Here is a 21,967-nt window from a genome sequence, read left to right as displayed (position 1 = left end):
AAGGGCATGTCCATACCACTTCCCAAGGACACAGAGATGGGAACCTTATTGGCCTTGGTCGACACAGGGTGGCGGAGTCGTGTGATCATGCCTGCAATGAAATTGGCAACATTATCATCACATGATCACATTGTATCACATCACATTACATTACATTGGTTCACATATCTGCTTCTGCTCTGTCTAGAGGAGCTGGAAAAAAAGCAGAGTTCAGGATGTTCTCATGCAGAAAGAGGATCTATTCTGACCATATTTGTCCTGTAAAATTAATTTGCTGGACTTGACTAATTAGTTCTATATAAAGCAAAAATTAAAAGTGTAAAACTACTTTATGTGATTTTTAAAAATCTCATCAAAATTAGTTTCTTGATGGAATCTGTTTTAAAATTTTTACCATTTTTATTTTGCTAACTTTTTTCCTTTTTGATTATTGTGTTATTAGCTAGCCATCAACTATCTTTTAAATTGAAGTAAGTGGATTTACAGTACTATATTAGTTTTCAGTGTACAGCCTAGTGATTCAATATTTTTATAGATTATACTCCATTTAAGGGTATTAGAAAATAATGGCTATATTTCCCTGTGCTGTATAATATATCCTTATAACTTGTTTATTTTATACATAGTAGTTTGTATCGCTTAATCCCCTACTTGTCTTGCCCCTTCCCCCTCTCTCCCCCAGTAACCACTAGTTTGTTCTCTATATCTGTGAGTATTCATACATTTGTTTTATTTTTTAGATTCCACATATGTGATAACAAAGTATTTGTCATTCTTTGTATGACATTTCACTGAACATAAACCTTCTGGTCTACTGACTTGTTGCAAATGATAGAATTTGATTCTTTTTTATGACTGAGTAATGTTCCATTGTATATATGTACCACATCTTCTCTATCTGTTCATCTGTTGGTGGAACTTAGGTTGCCTCCATATCTCGGCTATTGTAAATAATATGTCTATGAACATGGGGTTCATATATCTTTTCAAGTGAATGTTTTTATTTTCTTTGGATATATACCCAGGAATGGAATTCCTGAATCATATGGCAATTTCTATATATATATTTCAGCAGTCAATCAAGCAAAGTTAAAAAGAGTGACAGTACCCAGGGTCAGTGAGAATGAAGTATTGCTCTTGGTGGGAGTGTACATTTCTGAAAAAGCATTTGACAGTACCTCAATTTTAAATGTTCTTAACCATTATCTCAAATTCTTTTAGGGATTTTGGCTACAGAAACACCCATACAGGTGCACAAAGCTATATTTACTGAAACAGCCAGTATTATGGGAAAATATTGTATATACTCCAACTGCTTATCAGTGTAGGATTAGGTGAAAAATTATGGAGTAATTCTACACTAGAATTCTATTTTAACAGAACAGACTCAACTATATGCATGTGCTTATGGAAAGACCTCTAAGATGCTGAGTAAAGAAAGTAAGCTGAAAAGTAGTATGTGTAGAATGATCTCATTTCTGTAAACATATAATGTGTATACATACACACATATATAATATATATACATATATAACAAATGTGTTAGTATCAACATAGAAAAAAATTCTTTCAGAATAGACACTGACTTGTTCATGTAGGTTATGTCTCCAGTGATGCACATTTCTATATTATTTGAATTTTGCAATCATTTTCTATAGGCAGAAAAAAACCCTGCAAATATTTTAAAAGGGAATCACTGAACTCACTCAGCTTTGTTTTTTTTCTGGCATTGTAGAGTGTATAATGTTATATTCCAGGAAATGTAGGTTAAACACCACACAGCAGGGCTTCCCTGGTGGCTCAGTGGTAAAGAATCCGCCTGTCAGTGCTGGAGACACGAGTTTGATCCCTGATCCAGGAGGATCCCACATGTCGCAGAGCAACTAAGCCTGTGCCCCACAATTATTAAGCCTGTGCTCTGGAGCCCAGGGGCCACAACTGCTGAGTCCAAGTGCCACAACTACTGAAGCCCGTACACCCTAGAGCCCATGCTCCAGAACAAGGGAAGTCGCTGCAGTGAGAAGCCCACGCACTGCAACTAGAGAGCAGCCGCTGCTGACTGCAGCTAGAGAAAGCCAGTGCAGCAACAAAGACCCGGCACACCCAAAATCAGTGAATACACACACGCACACAACCCCACACAGCGGGCATAGGGCTTGGGAGCGTTTTTTTCCCTACTTTCGGTTCCTTATATAGTTGAGAGTATTGGGGGAGGGGGAGGGATAAATTTGGATTTTGAGTTTAGCAGATACACACTACTACATGTAAAACAAACAAGGTCCTACCGTATAGCACAGAGAACTATATTCAGTATCTTATAATAACCTAAAATGGGAAGAATCTGAAAAAGAATATACATATATATTTATATATATATAACTGAATCACTTTGCTGTACGCCTGAAACAGTGGAAATCAACTATTCTTCAATGTTAAAAAAGAGAATTTGGAGGGTCAGTAATGTCCAAGAAAATTTATATTTATCAACATAAAGGAAAAACTGAACCAAGTTACCTGCTGAATTGTGTTGATGATAGTGAATAAGCTTTGGAATGGAATCAAAACAGTAGTTTTCTGCCAGGTACAATTTGTTTTCAGCATTTGTATGCACATGGTAATGTTTGACAGTTCCTTTTTTATCACTAGTAAGGAAGAAAGAATGTTAGAATGTTTTGAATCAACAACTGAAGCTTGATTAAATAATGATTAAATCATTATCTTAGGTACATTAGCAAATTTTGAAGAGGGAAGTCAGAGACAGTTTCTCAGTCTCGACATCCGGTGTTTTTTCTGGAGGTTACACGACCGTCCATAATTATGTAAGAGAGCTCCTCTCTGAACTCAGCGGATCCTTTGTGCTCATACAGAATTCACCTGTCATAAAATTCCCCCTTTCTGTACTGTTCTTCCCTTAGTAAGTATAAAGCAGCCATATTCCTTTGATGATTGAGAGCCCTGCAGTTTTTAGGATCATTATTCTGAAATATCAGTTCTCTTTTAGGATAATAATGGAGATTAAAATGTAGGAAGAAATGGTCATTAGGCTGTGGGTGGAGGCTCTTTTGGAAGTGGAGTGTACAGGATGGAGTGGGTGGGAACAGCCTTTAATTCCTCTTGTGAACTTGTACCTTTTCCACATAAAACATTCTTTTTCTTTTGCTCTACTTGTAGAAAATAGTGGTGAATTGATGCATGTTGATTTAGGATAACCAGCAATGACGCGCCTGTCTTAGATTTTAGAGTACGGCATGGCGTTCCAGGCTTCCCTGGTGGCTCAGACAGTGAAGAATCCGCCTGCAATGCAGGAGATGCAGGAGACAAGGGTTCAATCCCTGGGTTGGGAACATCCCCTGGAGAAAGGAATAGCTACCACTCCAGTATTCTGAAGAATCCCATGAACAAAGGAGTCTGGCAGGCTACAGTCCATGGAGTTGCAAACAGTTGGACATGACTGAGTGACTAAGCACGTGCGTGCACACACACACACACACACACACACTCACAGAGCAGTCCAGAACTGGGTTTTGGGTAGAGTTCTGTTGCTGGCTAGCTACCTCATCCAGTTGTTACAAAGTTCAGATGAGATTATGTACATATCAGTTTGCACTATACTTGGCACATTAGAAATTATTAATATATTCTTGTTGCTATAATGCCACCCTTACTAGAATTGTAATTACAGAAAGAGAAAGGACGCTTTTTTGTTGCAAATGGCTCATCGGCTCTTGGTCTTAGAATCAAATTCAGCCCACTGATGATGTTTCATAAAAGAAGCCTTCTGTAGTCATTCACTGGGATTCTTTTCATTTGATTCCTCATCTGTTTGCTGACTTTTTTCTCCCTGGCCACCTTCAAAACTGAATCTGGTGTCAAGAAGCTTAACTAAAAGGACTTTTGACATCAGATTTGGCTGAAACTGGAGGGCCTGAGGGCCATAGAGATTTTGATAGTCAGTGATCCAAGCCTTCTCCGCCTTCTTACTGGGTTGGCTTTAGTCACCACCCACATTTGCAACCTTGTACATGAGGTGCACCAGGAATGTGGCTTCTAGCATTGAAAGATGCCATGCGGATGCTTATGGTACATGCTGTTATCTCAAACTGGAGGTAGGCACTCTGTGAAAACATTCCCGAAATAAAATAACTTTTACATTAATTATTTTAAAAGTACATATATGCAACACGAGACAGAGCATATTGAGAAACCACCAAGGCCCTTCAATCATTCAAGGTCATTCAATCCAACCGTTAAGAAAGAAAAAAGAGATTTCTTTTTTCAAATGATCCTAATCAAGATCTGACCAGATTTCAGCAAAGACACAGGGATATGGTTGAGAGAACATGAACATGAACTCAGCTGTTGAAGGTCTGGCTTTAAGTCGGTCATTTATTAGTTTTGAGGGTGGGTCTTTGTAAGCTCTGTTTGAACCACAATCCTCTCATGTAAAATGGTGCAAGAAAAACAGCTTTCCTGTTTGCTTCACAGGATGTTTAGAAGGAACAGAAAGGCTAACAACCAATGGGAAAGTGGCTTATAAAACTCTGGAGGGGGATCCTGATATTGTTGATGACAACTTGCTTGAGATGACTGTGGGGGCCTTTTATACACCTAAGTGTTGGGATGGAAGTAGTGGGGCAGCTCATATTACTTTTTCCAAACAACAACAATAATAGTAAACACTTATTACTATGTGCCAGGCACTGTTCTGATCCAATATGTGAATTAACCCATTTCATCCATAGAACATAGTAATTGTTATTATGTCCACTTTTCAAATGAGGAAGTTGAGGCACAGAAATTAAGTAACTTGCTTAATGTCATAATGTTTTGGAATGGCAGAGTCAGGATTTGGACTCAGAGGGGCAGTTTCACACCAGAACTCTTAACCCCACCAATAGGACAGTATCCTAGAAAGAAGCCATTGGTGAAAACACTGCTACACTCAATCAACCTCCTGCTCCCACTGGAAAGACACTAAAAACCAGACGTTGGGGTAGGTTTCTCAGTTCAGCTGGTGGCTAGAACCAAGAGTGTAGAGGTGCCATTGCTGTTTTTTCTCTCTTTCTAGGCTCAGGATGAATCAAGGGGGAATAATGCAGTATTCCTGTAACAAGCGTTTCCTGAGGCAGTCTGTATACTGGGCAATACTCTGCTGCCTGCAATGAGTAGGAGCGAATCACCCAGAAAATAGCCTCTTGAAAGTAGTGGGGGTGGGGGAAGGCAACTACAAATGGTCACATTCAACAGAAATACTTTGATTCCAAATTCCAGAGTTGAAAGATGGGGTCTTATCGCAAAATGTGACCGAATGACCAGGACATTCAAAGAACATACACAAGAAGATAAAAAAAGAAATTCACATCGTACTTACTTCATAGCCTTACTAAACAAGGACACTGTGTACATTCCCGCCTGGCTGGAGTTTCTAACCATAAATGCTCCTTCTTTCCCCTAAATAGAAAGGCGAATGTGGAAGGGACAGAAAACATTTTCATTATTCTTGGAAATGACTTGTGCTGGTAGGTGGTAGGAAAATAGATCTTTTAGATCCATTTTAAATGTCATTGACAGCACAGATTGCCCATCAGTTGGCACAGAAAGAACTCCCACTTTAGCTTCCCTCTTTCTCTCATTCATTGTCTTTATAGATTTACCCTATGTGTCTCAACTCTTCCTATCCAGTTAATTTTTAACCTGTGATACTTTTCCCTGTTTGGTGTTTGTGCAAGCCTAACATTTTAATCTTTCAGAAGTAAAATTTAAAGCCAGCTATCCAGATGGTAAAGAATCTGCTTGCAATGCAGGAGACCTGAGTTTGATCCCTGGGTTGGGAAGATCCCCTGGAGAAGGAAATGGCAACCCACTCCAGTATTCTTGTCTGGAGAATTCCATGGATAGACTATGGGGTCACAAAGAGTAAGACATGACTGAGCAGCTAACACTTTTATCACCATATCATGCCCCTGGAACGTTTTAGAAAACCAAAGATGCAGAACAAATCATTTGTTAAATTTAGGCTCAACTTGCCTTGCTTAATGTGCTGATTCTAAGCAAGTTTAGATTGGGACAAAGTGGATTTTAAAACTGTGAATGTGAAAAAATACTGAGTTAGATAGTGGTCACCACCTTCTCGCTATTACCCCTCAAAGAAATAGTTGGTGTGCTGTATTAGGTTGAACTATAGCAAAGTGTCATTTTTGTAGGTCAAAAGAGTTTGCCATTGGTAAGTCCATTACCAGCTAGTAACAAAATCTGATAGATTTACTCCCCATTACAGCTGCTGTACTCTGGTTTAGGTGCTAATGGTTTTTGTGACAGAATTGAAGTATGAGGTACAGATGGCCCCCAGTAAGTCTTCTCTTTGTATATTCCTGCTCCGGGCAGTCCCCTCCCACATTGACTCTGGGCTGGGCCATGTGATTTGCTTTGGCCAGTGGGACAAAAGCTGAGACTCCATAATTACTTGCCCCGAACTGTGAGGCTTGGCCTCTTCAACCACTGCCTTGAGATCACCATGCTGTGAGGAAGCCCATGTTAGCCACATGGAGATGGAACATGGCACCCACCCTGGTTGACTACCCCTGCTAACCCCACTCTTAGTCAATCCACAAGCTAAAGGCAGCTACGTGAGTGAACCTAAGCAAAACCTGCAGAAAAACTGCTGGCCTAGCTGCCTCACAGAATGGTGAGGAATCATACATCTTGTTTCCAGCCACTAAATTTTTGAATGGTTTATTATAGAGCAAAGGGAATAGAGGAAGGCTAGATGCGAAGGGCCTGGGAACCCATAAGCTGAACAATTAACACTATGATGTCTGGACTGTATAATTAACAATAGGGTTTCTGTGAGCAGTGCGTTGCCCTCTGAGCCCAACAACAGAAACACATTCTTTGGAGGCTATTTTAAAGATGAAACTACTTACCTTTTGTCTCAGTAACTGCTCCGATTGTGACCTGGAGATGTTACCTGCAAACCAGCTGCAATAGAAAAGAATTCCATTTTGAGAATGAATAGTTTTTAATTGCATAACTTGTCACTTAACTTTCTCATCTATAAAATGAGGCATTGGCTTAGATCAGGGGTTTACAAACTTGGCTGCTGAAGAGAATCACTTGAAGAGCTATTTAAAAAACTCAGATTCCTGAGTCTCCGCCACCCAGTTGTGATTCTGGGGGTGGGGCCTACATATCTTTCCTGAGTGTTTCCCCAAGGCACACCTCTCACCCCGCTTTGGAATCTAGAAATGATGGAGACAGAGACTGTCTGTATGGTCACAGCTGGGCTTTCTGAATCAAAGGAAGCCTTCCAATTCATCTAAATACTAAAGACTAAAACCCATGATGAGAGGTTCACTCCCATTGGTTTAAATCTTTGTCAATTGTTAAAGTACAATTATCTTTGGATAATTTTTGTGCTAGTCTTTCTCAGTCATTTTTATCTTAGTTTGAATGATTCCAGCAGGTGCCTTCTGGAGGGTAAATGTAGGGGAAGTAGAGGTGGTGACATGTACTTTGAAAAAGCTCTCACTACACTTGTAGCCAATGAATCAATAACAGAACTCATACAAAAACAAAGCTAGTAATATGTTTTCTCCTAGTGTCCAACTGACTTAGCCACTGTCAGGCAGCAGGTGTCTGAGAGATGCAGTGTGCCTTATTATTCCCACCTCTCCTTAATGCCAACCTCTAAGTCCCTGGTGGCTCAGATGGTAAAGAATCTGCCTGATGTGTGGGAAACCTGGGTTCAGTCCCCAGGTCGAGACGATCCCCTGGAGAAAGGAATGGCAACCCACTCCAGTATTCTTCCCTGGGAAATCCCATGGACAGAGGAGCTTGGCAGGCTAAGTCCATGGGCTCACAAAGAGTTGGACAGGATTGAGTGAGTACACTACAGCTAAGTCCAGGAGATGATTATTTGTGCCTAATTGTTGTCCAATGATAGAATCTTAAATTTTGGAAAGGACCTTAACAGCCACTTAAGACCACTCTGGCTCTGTGTAATTGAAATGATCACACATTCTTACTTGCCCAGAGCGGTCCACTTTATGTCTCTATGGTCCTATGTCTTTGTCTTATGTCCATGTGTAACACTGAACAGTGCATTCTCCCTCTTCCTAAAGTATCCTAGTTTGGATGTTCAATGATAAGGTCACCCTCGAAATAGGAATCTCCCAACATAAAAATGCTCTGATATTCAAGGCTCAGTTGTGCTACCATGTAAAATTACTGCATCATAACTAACTTCAAAATTGGACTCAAAGCTAATAAGAGCCTTCAAAAATCATCCTGATGAGGGCCTCCAGGAAAGAAATGATCAGCAGAAATGTCATAGGCTGTACCTATGAAGACAAAGCAAAATGAAGGGACGGGGGTCAGCTATGCAATAAATCCCAAGAATTTGTGCAGCCAATTTAGATCATCTAGATTGGGGGGGGGGAAGTATATTGATGAGGATGAAAGACGGGAGTGAAAAAGCTGGCTTAAAACTCAACATTCAAAATACTAAGATCATGGCATCTGGTTCCATCACTTCATGACAGGTAGAAGGGGAAAAAGTGGAAACAGTGACCGATTTTATTTTCTTGGGCTCCAAAATCACTGCTGACAGTAACTGCAGCCATTAAATTAAAAGATGCTTGCTCCTTGGAAGAAAAGCTATAACAAACCTAGACAGTGTATTAAAAAGCAAAGGTATCACTTTGCCTACAAAGGTCTGCCTAGTCAAAGCTGTGGTTTTTCCAGTAGTTTGTACACAACTACTGTCATGTGATGTGATGTGAGAGTCGGACCCTAAAGAAGGCTGAATGCTAAAGAATTGATGCTTTTGAATTGGGGTGCTGGAGAAGACTCTTGAGAGTCCCTTGGACGGCAAGGAGATCAAAACCAGTCGATCCTAAAGGAAATTAACCCTGAATATTCATTGGAAGGACTGATGCTGACGCTGAAACTCCAATACTTTGGCCACCTGATGTGAAGAGCCAACTCACTGGAAAAGACCCTGATGCTGGGGAAAATTTGAAGGCAAAAGCAAAAGGGGATGGCAGAGGATAACATGGTTGGAAGGCATCACTGACTCAATGGAGATGAGTTTGAGCATGGAGATAGTGAAGGAGATAATGAAGGACAGGGGATCCTGGCATGCTGCAGTCCATGGGGTCGCAAAGAGTAGGACACGACTTAGCAACTGAACAACACTTTCATTAGTTTATTGTCACCCGTCCTCCAGTTTCATGGCCCAGAACGTCACAGGAGTTTCTCCATGTAAATACAGTCTTTGCAGAAGAATAGAATAGAAACATCTATGTCTAGTTTTAGAGGAACACAGAGGACTTTCAAAACTTACTCATAATCATCAAGGTTTTCCTCTTCTTCAGATGAACTTGACTCAGGGGAGCCCCTTAAGAAGAGAGGAAACATGATTAATACACACACGCACACACACACACACACACACCCCAGCAAGAAATAATCCAAGTGCCTCACAGTGCCATGTCAAATCCCACCCTGCTTTTATCCACATAAATAAAATCTGCACTGTTAGATTTCCCTTACTGCACTTGGGAAGGGGTCAGCAAAGTGAAGAGAAGGTTGCTCACAAGTTGAGCTCATGCCTGGTCTCATGAGAAATTGACTCCTTGATACAGGAGGATCCCAGGAATGTAGATTTCTTTGACTCTGTCAGAAGAGCAGACTCTTGAAATAGATGAAATGCTTCAGGGACAGCTGTGATATGAAGTTAGAGAAAATCTTGGGTAGTGTATAGAGGTATTCTCAAAGAAGAGTTACTCAACACTACATTGTTTTCCCCCCGGCTCACATGCCTGAGCCAGGTAGCTTCATGTTCATGCTGACGCCTGTGTATATCATGTATGATGGGTAGGAAATATCAGTGTGATCTCAGAAGTTATCCATTCAGACCACTTTCAGGGTTCAGAGAAGCAAACTCCATGTATTTGTTTGTTTTATAGTCACCTTAAAATTAAAGGCTACTTGCAAAATTTTTACACCTGTGGTTAAGTTTTCCTGCAGATGAAAGAAATCCTGGCTGTAACAATATCTGAAGTTGATTTACCATGACATCTTTGAGGTGTTGTGATTTACATTTCTTTCCCTTTGATTACTGCATGCCAAATCTTCACTGCTACAAAAAAGAGAGATACAGTTCATAAATTGATATTTATTTATAAATGTTAAATGACAGAAGTAATTGTTTGTAAATGTTTTAGCTTTATTTAATATTGTGACCCATATATGTCACTTGGTTTGGAAATTGAAGCTAATGAGTCATTTTCACATTTTCATCGTTGGAGTGACCCCACTAAAAAGCAGTCATTTGATAGGATGCCTAAAAGAAGTGAGTTTTTAATAATGGCTCATAATAACCCCAAACAGTAGAAAACTTGGATTAATAAATCATCCTGACTGGGTTTGCTCTGATTTTCTTGTATGTGTGCAAGCATTCTGTCATTAATATATTTTATTATAAGTTATTTTCCTCTTTGCTGTTATGCTTGCAAAGGAAAGTCCTGAAAATACTGAACCTTTTAACTCCATGTGGACCCACATAGATCTGCAGGGTTCTCTTCATCCTCTCCACCCATCATTTTATCTCTTTTACTTGGTGTGTGAAGCAGCCCATGAGGAAGTGCCAACTTCTCCAAGTCCAAAGGCTGTTTTAGTTGGAAGGTAGGACCTATTTCCTGTTTGCCTTCACAACCCAGGCTCTTTTTCAAAACCACACTTCAGAGTGACAAGCTTCCTTAACAAGGAAGTGCTCCTCTGGCTGCAGTTCAAGGAAAGCCTGGAAAGCCCCAGCTTCCCAAAGAGCCTTGCTCACTAGTAAAGCTTTTTCCCTTCAGCTCTTCATAAGAAAGCTCTTATTTAAAAATACCAAGCAGTTTATTTAGCCTTTTTGTAGTTTTTAAGAACATGTGGAGAGTGTCCATCAGTTGTGCATCACTTAGGTTTATCCACACGATGGAATACAATATAGACATTCACAATAATCGGGTAGCTTACACAACAATGGGAATAAAATGAACACTACTGAACTCTACACTGCAAAATGACGAAGGTGATAAATTTTGTGCTGTTTTACCACAGCCAAAGCATTAAAAAATTAAAAATGTAATATATCCTCATGTCTTCAAATAGGAAAAATGTCCTAGATGTGAAGTGAAAAGTGCAAGTGGCAAAGAAGACTGTAGGTGAAGGTGTACATCCTGAGAAGGCACCCACAGCCTCGTTTGAACACCGTCATTAGCCAGTGATGCCAAAGCACGTTGCAAAAACCTACCCACACTAAGCTCTCTCAGATAAAGGATATATTTTAAAGATTCGGTGTTCGGGAATGTGGGGTTATTTGGAGGAAGAAGGAAAGAAAGGAAAGGGAATAAAGTGCTCAAGTATTGTGCACATCGTTAGATTCAGCCATCTAAATGGCAAGTCTGCGGTGCTGAGTCCCAGTGGGGCCACCACCACCCTGGGCTTCTGGCTCAGGCACTGAGTATTTTCTGAGAGGGCAGCCCTGTCTCAGCTATGGCCTGTGCAGACCGTGCTGGGGCTCAGCTCTGAGGCAGTGGGGTAATGTCTACTTGACACGCTGTGCCACTGGACTGAAAGCTGCGACTTACCTTTTCAGTTTTCTTACTTGCCACCAGTCAGGGAAATCGTCTTTCGGAATATACTTCATGTTGATGTTTGACTGGGAGCCATAGTTTTTCTTGGAATCACTGTCATACTGGGCTAGAGTGGTACTTGAAGATGGTTCATCTACTTTGAGAATAGGAACTGCTCTAGGAATCTTCAGCTTTGGAGGACAAGAGATTCAAGTACATCACAGTGAGGCACAGATTCATGAGCTGGGAACTGACAATCAAAGTATATCAGCTCTTAAATTAAAAAAATAGGAAGGAAAGAAAGGGGCAGTAACTAATTTTAGTCATAAGACATGGAGCACTTGGAACTCTCATACTTTCTTGGTTGGAGTATGAAGTGCATGATCACAATGGAAAGTTGTTTGCACATATCCTAGGACCCAGAAAGTCAATATATACGCCCAATAGTGAAACCAAAAAACATATAAAAGAATTTTCCATAGCAGAATTATTTCAATTAGGTAAAAACTGGAAATGACCTAAATGCCCAATAATGATAACCTTATTGTGGCTATAGTCGGCTAAATCATGCCCTTTCCCCAAAGATGTTTATGTCCCAGTCCCTGCAACCTGTGCCTATGTCACCTTACATAGTAAAACATACTTTGCAGATATGACTAAGTTAAGGATCTTGAAATGGGGTGATTATCCTGTATTACTGGGATGAGCCAGATATAATCACAAGGGCACAAGGGCACAAGTGAGATGCAAGAAGGTCAGAGATTAGGGAGCAGGTATAAAGATGGAAACAAAGATCAGAGAGGAAAACAGATGCTACCAATCTGGCCCTAAAGATGGAAAAAGGGGCCAGGAGCCAGGGAATGTAGGCAGCCCCCAGAAACTAGAAAAAGTAAGTAAATAGATTTTCCGTAAAGCCTCCTAAAGGAATACAACTGTATAGACCCGATTCTAGACCTCTGACTTTAGAACTATGAGAGAAGAGCTTTGTGTTGCTTTAAGCCACTAAATTTGTGGTAATTTGTTACAGAAGCAATAAGAAACTTATACAGCATTATATTCACACAATGGAATTCTATATAGCAATCGAGGATAAACTGCAACCACATACTAAACTATGAGTGAATCTCATGAGAAAATAGGCAATAAACAACTATATACTTTATAATTCCATCTATGTAAAGATCAAAGCTAGGCAAATAATCTATGATATTATATGTCAGCCTAGAGATTACTTTTGGTGGGATGTAGTGACCCAAAGGGAAGATGAGGGTGGTCCTGGGGTTCTGAGATGTACTGTTTCTTAATCTGAGTGTGGGTTATACAGATATGTTTAGTTTGTGAAAATTCATGAAGTTGTCCACTTAGGACTTGTATACTTGTCTAAGTGCATGTTATATATAGTTCATTAAAAATTCATATAAATATATAATCTGAATTTAATTTTTTCACATATTTTACTTTTTTCCAGGGATTGACATCCTAGACATTTTAGCTATTCTATTTATGAGCTGTGAGGTGCTTCTTTCCAAAGATGAATGCAGTAGAAATTTCCCTAAACAGAAATCTAAACAGAATGACTAGAGAGCAGATTTTAATTTTCCTCAGCTCAGTAAAACAAGTCCTCTACTGAATGATCTGGTGAAAACAAGCAGAGGAAAACATGCTTTTCACAGTATCCTCTATGATCCCTGATCACTTAGGGCAGCTTATAATCAAAACAGACTTGGGAACCCTTGGCCACTGATTTGCCCAACTGATCATTTTCAACACATTTCACAAAGAATTCCTCATGAGAGACTAGATGCCTTGTTTGGGCTCCTAAATTTTCCTCTGCTCTTGTGAAAGTGAAGTCGCTCAGTCATGTCTGACTCTTTGCAACCCCATGGGCTGTAGCCTAACAGGCTCCTCCATCCATGGGATTTTCCAGGCAAAGAATGCTGGAGTGGGTTGCCATTTCCTTCTCCAGGAGATCTTCCCAACCCAGGGATTGAACCTGGGTCTCCCGTGTTGTAGGCAGACACTTTACCATCTGAGCCACCAGGGAAGTCCTGCTCTTAGATTTGTTTAAAATAAACTTTACTGGAGCACAATTTATATACCACATACTACCCTTTGTGGTATTCACCCTTTGTAAGTATAGGATTCAGCGACTTTTAGTAAATTTATCAAGTTGAGCAATCATCACCACCATCCAGTTTTACCATTTTCCATTACTCCTATAAGATCTCTTGGGCCAATTTCTAGTCAATCCCCATCCTGATCCTAGGTAACCACCAGTTGATCTTTGCTTATTTTGGACTTTGCTTTTAGGTGTTTTACAGAGCCATAATTTTCAAGCTTCAGAACTGAAGCATGTATCCAAACCAAAAAAAATGTCGCTGATAACAACATAAAATCCCCAAACCTTAATAATTCTATCAGTTTCCTAGGACTGCCATAACAAATTTCTATACAGTCAGTGGTTTAAAACAACAGAAATTTATCCTCTTACAGTTCTGGAGACCAAAAGTCCAAAAACAAGTTTTCATCGAAAGGCTGTGGGGGAGGATCTTTGCTTGCCTCTTCCAGCTTTTGTTGGGTCTAAGCATTCTTGGCTTATGGCATCAAAAGTCCAATATCTGCTTAGGTCTTTAAGTGGCTACCTTCTCTGTATATCTCTCTGTGTTCCCTCCTATTCTTATAAGGACATCAATAATTGAATTTATGATCTATCCTAATCCAGGATCTCATCTTGGTCCTTAACTAATTATATCTCAAAGACCCTCTTTCCAAATAAGGTCACATTCTGAGGTTTTGGGTGGACGTGAATTTGGGGAGACAAAATTCAACCTGTGACAATAATGGATTTAGTTTTGTCTTTCCTGTTGGTTTACAAAAGTTATATGTTGTTTTGTTTTGGCTGTGCTCCACAGTATGTAGTTCCCTGACCAGGGATGTAACCCATGCCCCCTGGAGTAGAAATGTAGAGTTTTAACCACTGGACCACTAGGGATGTCTGTAAAAATTATATGGTTTTTACTTTAGATAGAAAGAGAGAAGTAAGTATTCATGAATGTGTGTAGGTGAAAATAAGTACCCAAGCCACCACAGAGCTGATGGGTGGATGGAGGTGTTCCATTCATTTCAGGTGAGCTTCCAGAAAACTACTGGGAGCCCATGTTATATGTCTCGTGGCATTTGAGGAGGCTGACACCTACCTGGGAAGCCTAAAAGCAGGAAGTTATGGCTTTGAACCCAAGAAAGCAGAGCAGAAGGATAGCCTGTACTGTGAACTTGAGCCACATACAATTTTACTAAGCAGAGAGATCAAAGCTCTGTTTGTTTTCCTTTAGGCCAACTCCACCCTTGAGAGAGTGTTCGCTGGAAGCCATCTTGAAAGGAACTCTGCTCAAAATGAGTGAATGGACCCAGTAAAAAGTTGGAGGGGTAGAAACTGAAGAGCTAAGGTCAAGATATTTGCTCTGTCATAAAATTACACCCCAAGGAGAGACCCATGAAAGTCTCCCATATGATAGTCAGTGTTAGAAAACTGTCTCACCCAGAAGCCACCACTACCAAATCATGATGGGGCCAGCCACATATGACTCTCTTTTTCATTAGACCTTCTCTTCCTGATCCTTGATCCTGAAAGGGTCAGAAATCTTAGCCTCTCCATTACCTCTTTCCCAAAGCAGGCTGCCCTCTGATGCAGACTTGAGCTAAGGGAAGGGGTTAAGTTTTAACTTGAAATGGTGTTTGGAGTCATATGATTATAATATTGGCTGGATCACTTTAGAGGCTGTTCTCATGACTACTAGTAATTGGGAAATTTTATTTCATCTGAGGTGACTGGAAGACTATGGAATCTCCAGATTCCATCCAGGAACAGAGAAGAAAGCACACTGCGTGGCTTTGAAAAGATAATGGGGGGAAAGAATTTTACTCTGCTTGTGTCCTGTGGTGTCCCATTCCTCCCCCGGGCACTTAATGAGGCAGGCTTAGCCATGCTGGTGGCAGAAGAGGAATGCCAGCCAATAGTAGCTGCTGTTCTATGTCATACTATCTTAAGGGCTTTTCCGTCTACACCATTTTTTTTTGCGTTTACAGGTTAGAAAAAGGCTTGGTTATCAAATGAAAAATAGAACATGATAAAATGGTTCTGTGTTTGAATTTATTATTTGCTACTGCCATGGCTATTGGCAATAGCTCACATCTCTCTCTTGCTGGGCATTCTGAATGAAGTCCATGTATTCTAGCCTTGAATTTGACAACTCTCGGTTTATTTACTATATCCTGACTGTGAAAAAAAATTGAAATGTTGACTTACCACTCTGTCTGGGAAGTTGGGAACCATGTGTTTTTCTTCTTTGGGTGCAGTGTGCAGATCAGCATCTGAAGAGTAAAACCAAGTAATATCAGAAGAAAATTTAAATAAAACAAAATAAAATACCCAATGTTATGAATCAAAAAAGTGAACTAGTTAGTGTGAGCGATATTCCAGATTACATGGACTTAGATACATCTGGAGTGATTATGTTGCTCTCCTGTATGATATCCAACTCAAATACCACTTCACCATTGATTATCAGTATCTTCCCAAGCAGATAAGAAATTCAAGTTGCTCTAAATTCTATAAGCTGATAATTTATACCACATTGCCACCTGGTATTTGAATAATAGATGTCTAATCTCATTGGGTAGTGTCAGTGACCCTAGGATTCAGAATCCGTGTCTGATTCTTCTTTGATTGGCTCATACACAATGCATATAAATAGTTGATTTACAAGTGAACAAATCTATCCTCAACTTTTTCCTCTCCCTGTTCTTAGTATAATTGTTGGTTTTTCTTTCTACTCACACATGTAGATAGATATCCAGGCTGTGAGTATGAAACCAGTATATGCCTTTTAAGTAGGGTTGCCGTATGGTTTATTGACCCAGCTGGGACATTTCTGACAGTGATAGGTAGGCTTTTAATAATTATGCCAGGTCCCCAGCTGAAGAATGAGACTGTCTCAAACAAACTGGAGTGTATGTTCAATTCAGTTTAGGCCATGTACTTTGGAAAGATGCCCAACTTTCCTTCCTCGTAGATGTGCCTGTGGGCTGCCCTGTAGCTCACGGAGGAGGAGGTTGAGGGAGTAAATTACACTTAGGCAGATAGACAATATCACAACTGCCTGTGAGCCTAACACCTCTACTAAATTCTGTAGTTTTCTTCAGAAGCTGGCAGAGAGCCTGTGGCACCCAGGACACATGGCAGGTGCCATGCAGACAGAGGCCAGGAAGATGATCCCAGGGCAGTGCTCTCTCTAGCCTGTTTTCTTGCTGTTTCTCAGGGAGTTAGGGTGAGGTCAAAGCTGGAATCTGGCCTGCTGAGTGATAATGCCGACCACAGACAGAAACACTGGGGTTAATGATTAATGTTACAAGGAAATGTTACTCTCTGACCTTCACACTGGAGGGAAGATCCATGCACAGTACATTCTGTAAAGTTCATTGAGTCATTATCATTCATGAGTATAAAGGGCAATGTGATCTAATTAAGATCAGTGAATATTCATTGTGTAGTTTCATTGAGATGGGAAACGCAATGAATATTTAATCATTGATTTTGCTGTAAAATTACAAGGATTCTCAGTGAATTTGAATAATATTTCATGTCCCTGTTTGTTCTATAGTTCTTAAAGTTGTTATCATGCAGCTGATCTCATGTAATTCTTTAAAGTAGTTATAATCCAAGCATATTTTGTCCAGGTTAGTAAAACTGTTACCAAAACAAGTTCTCCTTTTTATTTATCAACAACTTAATGTTGTTAAACGATGATAAACTTCTAAAATATATGATTGTTTCATGTAAGTATCCTGGTGATAGAATGGGACACCACAGGGCACAAGCAGAAAACAGCATAATTCTTTCCCTCCATTAGGCCTTCAAAGCCACTCAGTGGGCTTCCTGTCCCTGGATAAAGTCTCAGACAGACAGATTTCCCTAGAAATATAACTCTGGATAGAATTTGCACATAAAGCAAACCCTACACTACCTTCTCTGTTGTTATGAGGAAATCAACAAACATATACAGAATGGCAAATCATTTTAAATTTATCTTTGAAAACTTGGCCATCCATCATTTTGGTATTTATGGCAATACTTATATTTTATCCTTTGACATATTTTTTAAAAGAACGTTGGTGTTTTTAGTTTATGATGTTAGTTTATGAACCATGGTGATGTATGTTCACTACATTCTCCTCTTTTGGAGTTTATCTTAAACCAGGAAGAATTTTGGAAGGAAATAAACAGCTCCTTTCTTGATTTATGATTTCCCTTTAAAAACATTTCTCATGACGTGAATGAATGGCAGATGTTCGTGTTATTATTTTATGGGACATGACTCAGTTGACTCTGGAATTATGTTTCATTTGTCAGATAGCATGTTCAAGGCTGGGTATACATGATGCCAACCAATCTGGCATATTTCATTTTCCCAAACTGGCAAGCTGTTCTGGCATTTGCCAGTTTTGCCTAAAGGGCATTGTCCACCCAGGGTCCAGCCCAACAGAGGAGTCACATTACATGCTTCCCAGAGAGTACATCCTGGGGCCGCTTTGCAACTCTGCTGGCAGCACAGGAACTTCCCGTCCACGAAGAACCCACTGTGGTACTTGATCAGCAGGTGGGGGTTGCCCCTTATCTCTGGGGAGCAGGCAGGAAGAAAATACAGCATGAGCAAATGTTGACCCAAGAGAAGAAGCACATTCAGGAAGTGCTGTCATCATAAAACAATGAAAACCTCATTTTGCCAGCAACCAGCCTAAGAGCAAATGGTTCCTAAAGGATCTAAGTCTTTCACTCAGAAGTTGAAAAGCTGAAGAGAAAAGTCTAACCATGTTTATAGTGAGAACACACAATAACTTACATCAGTCTTAAAAAAATACCTACTAAAAAATACATATACATCAGCTTGGTGTTAGGATTTTAGAGTAGGACTAGATCTTAACAAGAAGAAAAGAAATTTGCAATAAGCATATATTCCTCCTTCCACTTTTTATTTTGAAACATTTCAAGTGTACAGAAAAGTTGCTAGAATAGTGAAGGAAATGTCCATGTATGCTTCACACAGGTTCACCTATTTTTAACTGTTTGTCGCATTTGTTTCTTCTTATCCTCTCTTTTTACATACATATTATTATTATTAAAATCTTAACATTATTTTGCTTGACCATTTGAGAGTAAGTTGCAGATAATAACTGCAATAATAAATAATGTCACCCATTAATACTTTAGCATGTAACTTCTGTTAACAAGGACATTCCCTTATATAACCATAATACAATGATCAATTCAAGAAATTTAATATTGATACCATACTATTAATATATATTTTGTATTTAAAATTTTTCCACTTTTTCCAATAATGCCCTTGGTAATCATTCACATTTTTTCCTGATCAAGGATCCAATCTAGAATCATACATGCATTTAGTTATCTAGTTTTTCTTGATCTAGAACAGTTCCTTGTCCCTTCTTTGTCTTTTGTGACTTTTGACCTGTTTCCACAAAGGATTAGATGGGAATATAATACTAAGGAATATGGAACTACTTTTCTAGGAGTATGTGTGTATTTTTTAAAAATGTGGGAATAGGGCAATGTTGAATGCAAAGAAATGAAGTTCCAATATTGGAGTATAATACTGTGTCAGCAACAAATTCACCTCTCTCAAAATGCAGCAGAGAAACCTACAAGGTATTAGTAGAGAACAGTTCAAGAAGAGTCTCCAGGTAGGGAGGGCTGGTCTAGGTGCGACTTAAACTCCTTCCTTCTTGATTTTATATTCATCTTGAGGATTCCTTATTTTGATACCAGGAGAACAATGCTCCTTCTTTACAACCCTGACTGCAAGAAGTGTCTGGGAATAATAATATCTTCTTTGCTGGGTCATTGGGAGGAGATGAGCCAATGTATGTAAAGCATCCAGCATAATGTGTGACTCAGAGAAGGTGCTCAGTGAACAGTGGGCTTTAATGATATCATTTCCTTAGTTTAACTCAATTCAACTTAGCTAAAAAATTTGGCATTAAAAAGCTTAACCAAATATTAATAGGAATTAAAGGGAAATTATTACAGAAGTCACAAGAAGCAAAAGAAGTTCAGATTACAAAACACTAGTTCTTGACCTTAGTCCCAAGTGGTCTTCGCAATCCCTTGGGTGCATTACATGCCTTTCTGCTGTGTAAGCGCCTAGTCTCTATGTACCAGAGTTGCTATTACTTCCTGTTACATGAATTTAGCTTCCTGGGTAACTAATTGTTTTCCAGTCAAGTCCAGAAGCCCACATTGCAATACTCCTACCATCTAATAATGACAGTAAGAGAAACTCATATGTTAATATGTGTATAGGACTTCACATTTACATATTTTCCCTCACTTGCACCATTTCATTTAATCTACTCAACAGACTTGAGGGGAGCTATTATTGCCACCATGGCTCTTACAGAGTCAGGTAAGCTGAGGTACAGAGAGGTGGTATCGCCTGATCAAGTTCACTGTCTAGCACATTTGAGACTCAGACCCAAGCTCTTTCTACTATATTCCAATGCTCACACGCCCACTTCCCTGCCCAACTCCCTTCAGTTTTAATTTTTGGAAAGAAAGGAACACTTTATTCACATCTGGTCAGCTGAAGTCAGAGCCATGTTGGCTGACACTCCTGAATCAGCCCACACTCAATGTAGGTTACCATCTGGGAAATTCCGTGTCTCCGATGTCCACCTCAGTTTATAATGCCTGAGCCAAATAATAGACACAAAAACGTTGGGAAATGGGTGAGGGTGATGTCATTCCAGATCAGGGAAACTTCATAGGAGAAATGATTTGAGTGAGGGAACTGTTTTGTTTTCCTGTGGCAGATTGGTTGGCCACCCTGACAGCTGATCTCACCCACCTTCTCTCTTGCTGTCATTCAGCACGGAGGCTGGAAAAGCCAGATGCTGTCTTCCAGCCTCCTTCTCACACAGAGATGGCCGTGAGGCACAGTTTTGGCCAATGAGACACAAGCAAGAGTTTGCAGAGAAAGGCTTCTGGGAAAGCTCAGAGCCTTTCTGGGAGCCCCTAAGTGTAGCAAAGCAGAAATCTAGAAGGAGCCAGTGTTCCTGCTGACTTCATTGAGCTGCTGCACCAGCCCTGGGCTTGTTTACTTCTGGATTTGGAAGAGGAACAAACGTGTATTTGTTTGAGCAGCTGTGTGGTGTCTTTTTACCTGCATCCCAAAGCATCACTAACATGCAAAAGGCTTACTGTGCCCAGGGCAGCCCTGGTGAGAGGGGCTCTCTCTCAGTTTAGAGAGGCTACAAGAGTCACTTCTGCTTCTCTCTCTGCTCTCCTTTTATGTTCTATTTGCATTCAAGTGAGCTGCCCAGGGCCCACCCAAACCTGCCTAGCATATATAGTTCCAGAAAGACCCATACAGGACTCTAGTGCATGACAGATAGCTCCACAGTGAGTGTCTACATAGCAACTGCCCCTGGCAAATCCCCGCAAAGGAGACTGGATAGGAAGCAGCATCTCAGAGTTCCTCCTGAAGGCCCGCGATAACACAGTAGCTCGTGTTTGAGTGTCAGACTCTTTACTGTATCTATGAGTCATACGTTTGTAGCTTGTGACTGCTCCAGGAAAAAAAAAAAAAGAAATCTGATCTCCCATTTTACAGGTCAGGAAACTGAGACCCAGAGGTGTTAGATGGTTTTGTAGATGACACAGCAAAGCAGGCCTGTTTGACTCTAAGAAGGATGCCCTTCTCACTTCAGTGAGCTGGTGGCAAGTAGAAGGTGGCTTTTCTCCTCCCTGGACGTCCTCTCCTACATAATAGGATGCTAAACCCTTTCACATGAAGGAAAAGGTAAGCCCTAGGAGTGAAAAAAGATGTATTTGCATCAAAATAGAGTAGGTGGATGTCTAAGTGTTGTACTTTGAGGTGTAGTGAAAAAGAACCTGAATCTAAAACTTTAATGAAATAAAATCATCCCCCTCTGGGAGCTTAATATCTGAAATTCTACCAATAGAGCCACTTGTTTGAGTAAAATATTGTCCTTACACCTTTACCCCCGTTTAAAATAAAAATATCATAGGGAGAAATATCGTAGTGCCAAGTTACTATTAGTTTTCTCTCTTCTGCCAAAGGATGTTACCAGGGCAGCCTAAGAAGCACTAAATAAATGTTTCATCAAATTCCCAGTTTTGCCTGGCATTTATACTGTACTCTTAAAAAGTTGGATTTGGGTAATTGAGTTATATGTTCTTTGTAATTAGGTATTTGACATTGGCCATGTCTGTTTAACTTCACTTATCCGAAAAACACAGAATAATATTA

The 21,967-nt window shown here is 40.0% G+C and overlaps 1 protein-coding gene across 3 annotated transcripts in view; it reads right to left on the bottom strand.

Annotated features, from left to right (window-relative positions):
- Nucleotides 1-21,967, bottom strand: part of BMX (BMX non-receptor tyrosine kinase) — a 44,622-nt gene that overhangs the window by 11,982 nt on the left and 10,673 nt on the right. For 2 of the 3 annotated variants that reach the window (XM_043458542.1, XM_043458540.1), the window contains 9 exons: nucleotides 18,175-18,294; nucleotides 15,925-15,989; nucleotides 11,634-11,809; nucleotides 10,073-10,141; nucleotides 9,344-9,397; nucleotides 6,924-6,978; nucleotides 5,372-5,451; nucleotides 2,515-2,642; nucleotides 17-91 (listed from right to left, as the gene is read on the bottom strand). In XM_043458542.1, coding sequence (XP_043314477.1) covers nucleotides 17-91; nucleotides 2,515-2,642; nucleotides 5,372-5,451; nucleotides 6,924-6,978; nucleotides 9,344-9,397; nucleotides 10,073-10,141; nucleotides 11,634-11,809; nucleotides 15,925-15,989; nucleotides 18,175-18,294 — 822 coding nt within the window. The remainder of the gene's footprint in view (nucleotides 1-16; nucleotides 92-2,514; nucleotides 2,643-5,371; nucleotides 5,452-6,923; nucleotides 6,979-9,343; nucleotides 9,398-10,072; nucleotides 10,142-11,633; nucleotides 11,810-15,924; nucleotides 15,990-18,174; nucleotides 18,295-21,967) is intronic. The other variant, XM_043458541.1, reaches the window with a different exon arrangement.

The sequence above is a fragment of the Cervus canadensis genome, chromosome X (assembly GCF_019320065.1).
Source record: "Cervus canadensis isolate Bull #8, Minnesota chromosome X, ASM1932006v1, whole genome shotgun sequence".
Lineage (NCBI taxonomy): Eukaryota > Metazoa > Chordata > Mammalia > Artiodactyla > Cervidae > Cervus > Cervus canadensis.
Note: the sequence above shows the minus strand (reverse complement) of the source record. Positions and strands in the feature narration are given on the sequence as shown.